The sequence below is a fragment of the Drosophila subpulchrella genome, chromosome X, assembly GCF_014743375.2.
Source record: "Drosophila subpulchrella strain 33 F10 #4 breed RU33 chromosome X, RU_Dsub_v1.1 Primary Assembly, whole genome shotgun sequence".
In the NCBI taxonomy this organism is placed as follows: domain Eukaryota; kingdom Metazoa; phylum Arthropoda; class Insecta; order Diptera; family Drosophilidae; genus Drosophila; species Drosophila subpulchrella.
The window spans coordinates 17603734-17615911 of NC_050613.1; the positions used below are offsets into that span (position 1 = coordinate 17603734).

A 12178-nucleotide genomic window follows, 5' to 3' on the forward strand; every position below is an offset into this window, starting at 1 on the left:
ATAAATGCACAATGCACGGCTCTCAGGCACCCCCTCTTCGAGACCCGTTTCCGAAATGCCGAAATGTGGCAAAAACCGAGGGGTACCAAGATTAAAATCCATGAAAACGAATCTGAGGCGGCCGACACGCCCCCTGTTTTTATGCTAGTTTATCTCATGATGGCCAGGCGTACGTACATATGTACATACGTACCGCTCTTACCATTCGCATTCCCATCCCATTCCCAATTCCCATTTCCAGCTCATTGTCATATCCAAAAATCCAGTGGCATTGTGCGACTCGGGCCTCTGGTGGCATCTTATTATTAATTTGCTTAAGTGCCATAAATGGCAAACAGAACGAAAACTGAACACTGAGCACTAAAAACTGAAAACCGAAAGAAGAGCCATCCCAGTGCGGGATGGGACACAAAAGGATTTAAGTTTCTGAACCCAGGCCGCCCAGCTGGAGATTTTACACGTACTCCGATCTCAGGTCCTGACCATGACGAATTGCCAAAAACTACAATAAAAAAAGGTGGAGAAACTACTTAAAAAGTGAATTGCTGGATTTCTGGGGAAAACCCGAATGCTCTCACAACAGTTGCGGAATAACTTGCAATCGGAGTGCTCCGGGAAATTGGAGGTGACCTTTTCACTGAAATGATAGTAGGAAATCATCTTTGGGACCAAAAGTGCGAAGTCATAGGTTTATGAGATTGTCTTTTATTATTCAGGTGACTTTATTTTGCAGTTTGAGATTGCAGCTGGGAAAATAAAGGAGGCATATGCATTTTTGTAATAGTCCCATAAAAATCCTGCTAAATATATTTAACCCCCAAATAGTTCCAGAAAATTACATTATAAACTTAACCCAAACTTAACCAGGCGTTATTTTAACTTTCACAGTTTTCTAATATATTTAGTTTGTATCTAAAGATTGCAGCTTGGTAAATTGCGAAAGTATAAGAACATGAAGTTTTGAAATAGTGCCATCTAAATCTTTACATTTAATTAACCCCAACTTAACCTGAAGTTATTTTATCTTTTACAATTTGGAAATCTGGACCTTCAAAAGTCTCCTTTAGACAATAATTCAATGAAATCAAATAATTTCTATTACTCTACAACGTTCCGTAATTGATAAAAAATATTCCCAAGACTTCCTGACTTATCACATAGTCGGGTAAACCCCAATCAGATAGAAAACCGCTGTTCTCTGGGGCCTCTTGAGTGCTCCCCAAAAGGGCAACAAGTGTCAGTAATCGGAGAATAAAAAAGAAGGAACCGAGAAATCTGCAAGTAACTGCATGTGACATTGAAAATTCCGCCAGAGTTCGACCCGAACTCGTGCCCCTCACCCTACTTTGCAACTTTTCTGCTCTTCTGTGGACGAGGAGCTGATTTATGTTTCGTTGGTGGCAGGCAGGCAGCATCTTTGACCTTTCGGACGCATCGCATTTCATGGAAGGTTTCTGGGGAATTTGTTCGGACATCGTAGATAGACCATCTTGGAGATACATCTACAATGTCACAAGGCGGGGAGATACGATTTTTAATTGACATTCACACCACAAGAACAACAACGAAAAGGGTTGAAGTGACGGCGTTTTCAGCTTAATTAAATGCAATCTACAACTCTATTGGGAATCAGTAGCCTGGGCATTTTTGCGCATTTAAAAATCATTTATACGAATTAGCCCCCGGCAAATGGTAATTAAGGCGTGGCCCATGGGCACAGAGTCCACGATTTCCCACACACAGAAGAGAAAACGAAAATGAAAACCGAAACACACACGTGCAGCTCCCAAAGATAAACAAACAAAATGCAAATGAAACAAATGCAACAAATGCAACTGCAAGGCCCCCGAAAAAGGCGAGAAAATGTTAAACAAAACATATTGCCGCAATTGGAGGCCATGTGCGGCAAGTGCTGGCTGACATTTCAACACCACAAAACGAGCACCACCAGTCCCGAACTCTAAACCCAACCAGCACCACTTTGATCCACAGAACAGACACCACAGGCACTTGGAAAAAAGTTGGGGTATAACTAAATTGGCCACCATATAAGGGGATATTTTAAGAACCATCATTATATTTTGACCTCTCTAAATGATTGTATCGTCTTATCTAGGGTACATTCCTTAAACTACATGTTCTTATATCCAAAAAAGAATGGAATTACCTATAAATCTAAAACAAGCTTATATCGAATGAGATCATATATATATATATGTGAAATATTATAATATAATAATTCATATAATAAAAACACTTTTTTGATTCCGATTTTGTATGTTATAATAATACAATATTTATAATAATACAAGTAAGTCTCATTAGATCATAGTTACATAGATATATATAATATATTTTAATAGACTTACAACATTTTTTTTTAAAGGTATATTGATAGACTCTTTTCTCTACGTGTAAAAATCCCAATTCCCCGATCCGATCCGCACACGAGTCTGAATCTGAATCCGAAATCCGAATCCCAATCAAAACAAAGATCAAAACCCGGCAGCCAGCAACAATGCGGCACTTGAGCGGTACGATGATGGGCGGGACGAGGATGAGGACGAGGATGATCATGAGCGGTACGAAGTACGAGATCGAGGGAATGAGCGGTACGGGCGATCAGCGGGCGGGCGGCAGCGGAGACCTTTCACCTCACCTGCAAGTGTTGTTGATCTAGCTGCTGTTTTGTTTATCTACCAGATACACACACACACACACGAATGCACACCCACCAGATACAGATACATGACCATTTCAACACCAGCAACTTCAACTCAATTGAGTTTGCTTTGTCTGCGATCTCAAGTTGTCCAAACTAATTAATGAGGCCTGCAACGAGGAGAGAATTGTGTTAGGATGTATAATTGATTTCATATTTTGGTAATTAACAATTATGCTGAATAATAATTATTGGTTGAGGTTGGTGCATGGGGAATTTGGTAGTAAATATGAGGTCATTGGTTTAATTAGGAAGCAATTTGTGTGTTCTTTCAAGGGTGAATTGAAGATTTGAATGCTTAGACCTTAAATTGATAGATACATTTCTTTTACGATTTTTTTTTTTTTAATCTTAATTTTAATACAAAATTTTATTTAGACTATCATATTGAATATTGTATTATTTCCGACATGATATTATAAATTTAAATGAACAACAGTATTTTTGATGCAGTTTTAATATCTTTTAAAATATGAGTATATAGTCCAAACGTAAAATACCTATAGAAAAGAGTTATTAAAGGAGTATAAAATATTTACCAAGTCATAATACAATATAAAGTTAATGAATCCTAAAAAATAGACCAAATATTTTGTTTGTTCTACTTTAGAGATTTTATTTTATAAATATAAACTAACAGCAGTAATTTAGATGCAGCTTTAAAATGTTTTAAGATACGAGCACAAAGTACAAGCATAAAATACACAAAGTGAAACCTTGATGGAGCATTGGCAATACTATAGATCACTCTCTATAGCGGATAGTGCCTGCTTTCATCTAGAATCTCCGCTCACTTAACTTATTTTGTTTTTATTTCGGGCCCACTTTTCGGGCCAATGAGTGTGCGTGTTTTTTGGCCGGGCGACTTAATTAGGAAACTGGTGCGTTTTATTTATGTGTCTTAACGAGTCGTTTATTTAACCCACCCTATATCTGCATACACACACACATCCCATCGAATCGAAGCCGAGCACACACAAACATTTTGGAAATTTGTTTATTGTTTTTCCTCGGCGTCCTCAGCATCAATTTGGGAAAACGTAGAAAATGCACCACGAAAATTGAAAACCGAATTCGGAATTGGAGTTGGCACTGGAATTCGAATATTTGGAAAGGAAGAGAACACAGAGAATTGAAATAATTTGGGGCCTTGATTTAAATACGAAAGACCAAAGAACAAAAAAACAAACAGAGAGAACATTTTTCCGAATGCTCAGTTCGACGAAAAACCAAACATAAATTCCTATTCCCATACAGATTCCCATTACCATCGACCCCTCCTCCGCCGCCTGTGTGGGCCATGAACATTGTTTTTTATTAGCGGCAGGATATCGCCTGGATTCCCCCCTTCCCGCCTTCTGAAGTATATATTTATATGTTAATTCGCCCGGCGTTAATTAGAGAACAAAACTCTGAATGCAGCTGAAAAAAAAAACAAGTTGGTTTCTCCGGCACTGCCGAACTAAAAATGTATTTATAAGCATGCCTTTCTCTGCGATGTTTTTTGTGTGTTCTCGTATTTTTTTATATTTTTATTGTATTTATTTATTTGGCCGCAGGCAGCAAACAATTTGTAATCGCCGCCGCCGTTGACAAGGAAAATGTTGCAGCTGCGGCACGCAAAACGACACCGAAAACAAAAGCTGCAGTCGCCTTAATTGCAGTTTTGCAAGGAAGCGCCAAGAGAAAAATGCTTGCAAGTTTTCCCCAAAAAGCCTCGAGGGGGCGGCAATGCAGTGGAGCGGATTAGATGGATATGGAAATGGGATGGAAAATGGAAAATGGGAATGGAAATGGAAATGGAAAGGGGCGTGGGCCACGGAACATGGCCAACTTTAGTCCATTACTCTTGTTCTATTGTCCGAATCTGAATGGAAACGCAAGTGGGTTGCTCAAGTAGTTTTTAATAATTTTGTCATAATTAATAGGGTTTTTTTGGGATAGTTCTGGCAAAAAAAAGTTGAGAAAGGACAAGCTTTACAAAACAAAAATTTAAATTAATTTTCTGTTCTTACGAGAATATTACCTAATATATTAATATTATTATTTTGGAAGTTATGATTTTTATTTTGATACATTTACCTTTCAGCAACTTGCAACCAAGTTTTTTTTTGAGGCACTCTGTATATATACATTTTTTTTCAATAATAAAAATCTTTAATTATTTATAACCCATTGTGCTAAAAACGATTTATCTTTTTTGACACATAATTATTATATATTTACTTCCATCTTCATTTCTCTTTAATATTTAACAGTAAAATATCTTTATTTAAATATTATTATATTGCTTAAGTTTCTAAAAATTTCACCTAGGGGTGGTCTATATCGCCAATTCACAAAAACCATAAGTATTTTTGACAATTCCAAATCAATTATTCACTTTTCTGCAAACTGAAGCTTGTACAATGCACCCCATAGTATCTAAATTTCAAAAGAAAGTCCCAAGGCAACCATTCTTCTGAAGGCAAATTCTCCAAAGAGTGGACTTTTGATCGTTAGCGAAATTAAGTTTAAAGATGGACAAGGTGACAGACGAAATATGTATTTAACTGAAAAACCCTACAACTTAATTACTTCTACCGATAAGGCTTATTATAATTAAGTTAGGATAGAGGGAAAGGGAATTTTTGCCCGGGGCCATAGTTGTTTGGATGTTTTGGGCCATGTGGATGAGGATGGGCGATTTTCCTGGTATTCTCTTGGACGCTTCCAGCGAAGTCGGTGCGAACAATTTATGAAAGTGGCTCTGGCTGTTTACGACTGTTTTGGGGCGTTTACGATGAAAATGTTTATAAATACCCGCCCTGCACTTTATATCTATACGTATATAAATGTACTTGGGAGTAGTTCAAAGAGTGGCGAAATTGGGTTAACCAGAATACTTGGACGGAATACAAAGACTAGACGGCTGAGATAGACGAGATGAGATTGAGATGACATAATTGCCCGGCTTCTTGTGAATCACTCGGTTGGCCGGCGAACAATCATTTCGCTTTGTTTGGATCGCAAAAATTTCAATTATTAATTACCAAACAAGAATGTTTTGTTTTGTTTTGTTTGATTTTTTGTTCTTCTGGTTTTTGTGTGTAAAGCGACCACTTTTGATAAATCACAGAGACACAGAGAACAACACGGCCACAAACACCAAAACAATTTTGCGATGAAATTGTCAAATTGCAGTGGAAAAACGCAGGAGCAGCAACCGCAACCGCAATCGCACCAACAGGCAACAGCCATTGAAAGTCCCCCTTTTCCCGGGGAAATCCCCACTTTCCCATTTCCCTACCCCTCACCCCAATTCCCCCTGCCACCACGAATTCAATTCACAATTTTCGGTTACCGAAAATCACTGCGAGGCGAACGCAATCAATCATAAAACGATGAAATGTCGACAACGACCAGCAGACGAGCGGGGTCGAGTGAGGAAAATTGAAAACTCTCAGCCAGGACATGGACAAGGAAAAGCCCCAACCCCCAAGGCCCCCCGAAAAATGGGGGGATAAAAAACGGTTTATGCGAGGTCCATTTTGCAAAGTCACTTCGTGATTGGGTCTTTAAATATTGTGAAAATGATATAAAATCTATGCTCTACCTAATGGTTATGATACTTTTCTTTCTACTATTTTGATATCACTAAAAAATCTTACATTTCATTGGTTTCCTTATATTATTAATATTTTTTTGTTTCAAAAAGACAAATACATAAAATTTATTGCTTAAAAAAAATTCCATATGGAACATTTATAAAATAAATGACTTATTGATGATTTTATCATGAAAGAGAAGTAATGATAACAAGTAGGATCGATTGGCTTAATATTTTAAAATAACGATTAATTTTCTAGTGATGACAATTAATTTGATCACACAGTTACTTTATTATCGGCTATCGAGAATTTTAAAAGATCTAGCTGTGATAAAACCCCGGCATAAACATCCATCTCCCGAGCAAGTCAAAAGCGTAACGCTGGATTGGCTTTTGGTTGGTTTGCGTTGGCTTTGGTCTGCTCGGATTCGGATTCGGATTCGGAATGTTTTGGTTTGTTTTTGGGCAATGGCAGAAGGCAGTGGCCAAAGCGAACGCTTTCCGACCATTTATCAACGGACTTCGATGCAGCAGCTCTCTGGCTGGCCAATGCTGAGCTGCTAAGCCTGGCCAAATCTGCTCCTGCTCCTGGCCAGAAATCCAGGAACAGAAATCCACGAACAGAAATACCCCCTGGAGGTCCAGGAAAAACAAAAATATTCGACTCCGTCTCTGCGGCAGTTAATTAGAGATGCCAAACCGACGATTCCTACGCGTTGTGGATTGGGGAGATATCAAAGGGCTCGCATTCATAACTCGCTGGCATTGCACTGTGTCAACTTGGCTTGAGTACCGGAAGCAGTCGCCATTCAAATGACGATTTCTGGAAGCCAGAAAAAAAAACTTAACCCAATCGAATGGAGGAGCTCAGGTCTATTTAAAATCAAAGTTAAAATTACACATGATATAAAAAAAAAGAGAATTATAATGATACATATAAAGAATAGTGGAATCTATTTAATATTTTCTTATAATATCATTCGTTTTAGTATATTCATATTCATTAATATTATATATTATATGTCGTTTTTGATTCCATTTTTGCATCAAAGTGCAAAGAAATATTCCAATTTTTATTTCCCAAGTACAAATAATTAATGATATAGTAAATTAATTTAGCGTTTATAGTTGCTGTAGTCACTTTTCATATCCTTTTTTTTCGTACCACCAGCTTTCCCTGTCAAAATCAATGCTTTTTTTCTTGGCCAAAATGACTAATTCGAGTCGAAAGTTAAGCGGCCTAAAAATGTTTTTATTGGAAACTCTCCCAGGCAGTTAATTTCGAGCGAACGCGACTGCGACTGCGACAAAGATACGGATACAGATACCGATACTGACGATTTCATTGTCTCCCGGCATCGGGGATTTGGTGATTTGGGGGCTTGGGGATTCGGGGTACTCGGGTTGTTCAGGGAGTGTGAGAGTGTTTGAGGGCCACTTATCAAATTTGAACTTAATTACTGGACTCACCTTTCTCGGATAACACAGCAGCTTGGGGTCCGGCTAATGAGCGGTTTTATGCATCGCTTTAAGTCGCATTTGATTGAGCTGGATGGGCATTTTGTAATCGTCGAACTGAGATTTACATGGCCCCAAAAAAAAAAAAACCCCACCGAAAAACTGAAAACCAAACGAAAATCTCTGGCCCAGCCCATAAATCAAGTGGCATTCGCCGGCAGTCGCAAGTCGCAGGTCGTAAGTGTGTCATTAAAATTAATTATCTAGCATTTTTAACACCGAGCCGAACCCTTTTCGGGGCGGAAGTGGGGAGGTTTGCCTATATATGTACATATAGTATATCTGGTAGCCTGGTAGCTTGTCAATTAGCCACACGCCGTGCTTTGAGCTCTCTGCGTTTTCTAAATATTTGCTTGGCTTTTGTTGACGATTCTACAACGGTCTCCAACTTCGCCGGCGACTACACTGTGAGAAAATCATTATAAGATGATATTCACTTTACAAATATTTTTGCCATATGAATTTTTCGCTATTATTAGACCTTCAAAGATTCAAGTTTTGTTCTTAAAAAATATACTCAACGTTAGAAATAAAAGTTCCTTACTAAGATAAAATTACCCTTTGAAGAGATCAACAAATCAATCTAGGAATAATACCTAATAATGATTAAAATACCAAAATATACCGGTATATTTTAATATGATAAATGGGAACGTAAACATTTTAATTTATTTTTAAGCCAACATATTATAGAACAATTATTTTTTATTATCTGGGATTCATAAAAATTGTCTTATAAAATAACTTTATATATCAGATATTTTGTATACCTCCTATTATACTTATATATTTTTTCAAGTGTATGAGTACGACAGTCCCTGACTGAGTTCAAATATTTGCGCTGACATAAGTTTGTCTGCGGCTGGCAGGGAGACGGGAATTGGAGATTGGAATGGAGTATGGAGGATGGAGTTGTAGTATGGAGTATAATATAGCTCCATGGAGCTGGGAGTTCCAAGGGAACCAGTGAGAGTGGAAATGGAGTGAAAGTGGAGTCGAGAGTCGCCTTGTCTGCCGCTGTGCAAGATAATTACAGCATGTGTGTGCAGGAGAACAAAACTGAACTGCGAAATGAAGCTGGACTGACACAACTGTCGATTGCACAGAATCGCAGACAGTGGGCCCTCGACCGGTGGACAATGGCTGAGGCGCTTCAAGTTTTTGTCTAGCCGCAAGCTGCAACAGCAGAAAGAGATTCGAGGTTCGGGATTCGAGATTCGTGGTCTTTGCCATTGACAGCTCAGTTGTCCATTTCCGTCTGCCCTTCGTCTCGACCCCAAACCCTAAACCTCAAGCTCCAAACTCTAAAAGATGCCAACTCAGCAGCAGGAATTGTACACAGATATAAAATGAACAGTGGTTTTTGGGGAAACCTTTCTAAGTTCTATACAACATTGTATATAAAGATAGAAATTACAATGTATAATACTTAAGCTAAGGCTTGGTAGGGATTTTCCTTAAAGGAGTTAAGTGTTTGTTGAAGTTAATAAGTCACCTTGGCTATATATTCCCAACTTTTCCTAAAATTTGCTACAATAAATCCCTATTTCTCTCTGTGTACCAATGGCAGGCAGCTCTAACCGCAGCAGTCGCCATCGAATGTCAATAGCAAAACTGTTTGCCAAAAGCATAACAAGCAGCAGGCGACAGTGAATAAGCAAAGGAACCTCTGGTCTTTAGTGATCGAATAGGATATGCTAGTTACCTTGCTTTTAAAACATTTAATAGGAGATTCTAGATAATTTATGTTCAATTTAAACTACAGATAATACCAGAAATATACCAAAAAACATACTATTATTTTGATTACATATCCAAAAGTTCAAGTAAAAGCCTTAAATATTTGTGGGCGTTGCAAAGTTCTAGGCATTTAATTTTCTCTATTTAAGTCCCTACATTCAAGGGATAAATCCCCGCCTAATAGTCCATTTGCCTTGTCTTAAGTGAGTAATTCAAAACAAATCTTCGCATAAATTATCCAACCGAAGCCAATGTCCCGCTAGACAAATAGCGCTCCCATCCACCAGATCCACTGCCAATCTCTGTTCCATTTCCCCCACCCCAAACCCAACTCAACCGAACAGAACTCACACCATTTCCATCCCATCTCGAGCCATTTGCCTGGACAAGCCATTTTGCGTGCCATTCTTTTTCCATTTATCGCATTGGGCAATCGCCAAATCGAAGGCGCCGATAAAGCCGCTGAAAGCGGACACTTGGAGCTTAACAAATGTATCTTTTCTCATGCGAACTTGTCTGCCTTGTCTTTTGTATTTCAGAGTGCAACTGCAACAAGCACGCCCGCCAGTGCCGCTTCAACATGGAAATCTTCCGGCTCTCCCAAGGCGTCTCCGGCGGAGTCTGCCAGAATTGCCGCCACTCGACCACCGGAAGGAACTGCCACCAGTGCAAGGAGGGTTTCTACAGGGACAGCACCAAGCCACTCACCCACCGCAAGGTTTGCAAAGGTAAGTTCTTAAAATATTAAAAATATGTTTCAAGATATGTTGTCTCCATAAATTATTTCGAAATGTCAAAATACTACACGTTTCCGCGGAGATAAAGGTATACCACTTCTAAATCCGGATCTAATAACTCAAGTTATATGGGTGAAAAATGTGACCCATTTTTAAAATAATTATTTTAATGTAGATTATTAGAGAATTAAAATACAAACTCATAGAGGTATCCCACGTCTAAATTGGAGTCCAATAACTGAAGTTATGGAATCCCGAAGTGCAGTTTTGTGTCACCATTCTCAACCCCATTGGAAATACGGAAAAACTGAACATAAAAATGGGATAAAATGTCAACCCCCTTAGAAAATAAATATCTGAATGTATATTGTTAGAGATTTTAAATACAAACTCATAGAGGTATCCCACGTCTAAATCGGAGTTCAATAACTCAAGTTATGGAATCTAGAAGTGCAGTTTTGGGTCACCATTCTGGACCCCATTGGAAACACGGAACAATCGAACATGAAAATGGGTTAAAATTTCGACCCCCCTAGAAAAGAAATATTTGAATGTAGAATATAAGAGAATTTAAATACAAACTCATAGAGGTATCCCACGTCTAAATCGGAGTTTAATTACTCAAGTTACGGAATCTCTAAGTGCAGTTTTGGGTCACCATCCTGAAATCCTTTGGAAATAAGAAAAAATCGAACATGAAAAGGGGTAAAAATTTTGACCCTCTTGGAATTGAAATATTTGAATGTAGATTATTAAAGAATTTAAATACAAACTCAAAGAGGTATCCCACGTCTAAATCGGAGTTCAATAACTCAAGTTATCGAATCCCGAAGTGCAGTTTTGGGTCACCATTCTGGACCCCATTGGAAATACGGGAAAACTGAACATAAAAATGGGTTAAAATGTCGACCCCCTTAGAAAATAAATATTTAAATGTATATTGTTAGAGATTTTAAATACAAACTCATAGAGGTATCCCACGTCTAAATCGGAGTTCAATAACTCAAGTTATGGAATCTAGAAGTGCAGTTTTGGGTCACCATTCTGGACCCTATTGGAAACACGGAAAAATCGAACATGGAAATGGGTTAAAATTTCGACCCCCTTAGAAAATTAATATTTAAATGTAGATTATTGGGGATTTTAAATCCAAACTCAAAGAGGTATCCCACGTCTTAATCGGAGTTCAATTACTCAAGTTATGGAATCTCGAAGTGCAGTTTTGGGCCACCATTCTGAAAACTGTTGGAAGTAAGGAAAAATCGAACATGAAAATGGGTTAAAATGTTGACCCTCTTGGAAATGAAATATTTGAATGTAGATTATTAGAGAATTTAAATACAAACTCAAAGAGGTATCCCACTTCAAAATCGGAGTTCAATAACACAAGTTATGGAATCTGGAAATGCAATTTTGGGTCATCATTCTGAAAACCATTGGAAATAGACAAAAATCGAACATGAAAATGGGTTAAAATTTTGACCCTCATGGAAAAGAAATATTTTAATGTTGGCTATTAGAGAAATTAAGTACAAACTCATAGAGGTATCTCACTTTGAAATCGGGGTCCAATAACTCAAGTTATGGAATCTCGAAGTGTAGTTTTGGGTCACCTTTCTGAAAATACTGTACGGCAGCTTTAGGGAAAGCCGATTAATGTCTAATTCAACCAAACTTTCCATTATGCAAGTATTTTACATTTACCAACATTTAAATATAACCAAAGACCACAGGAAGTAAATCATTCGAATTAAATAGAGTGATTTTAAACGTATTGAGCAATCGGAAATTCCTCCTCCCGAGATTAATGCTCAATTTACAATAATTAGCTCCCAGTAAAATCCAACTGGGCCAGCCGCCCCCTCTGACCCC

The 12178-nt window shown here is 38.1% G+C and overlaps 1 protein-coding gene across 2 annotated transcripts in view; it reads left to right on the top strand.

Moving 5' to 3' along the window:
• The window catches only part of LOC119557774 (netrin-A), a 52405-nt gene that overhangs the window by 21266 nt on the left and 18961 nt on the right, over positions 1-12178 (top strand). For both annotated transcript variants that reach the window (XM_037870672.1, XM_037870673.1), the window contains exon 2: positions 10109-10297. In XM_037870672.1, coding sequence (XP_037726600.1) covers positions 10109-10297 — 189 coding nt within the window. The remainder of the gene's footprint in view (positions 1-10108; positions 10298-12178) is intronic.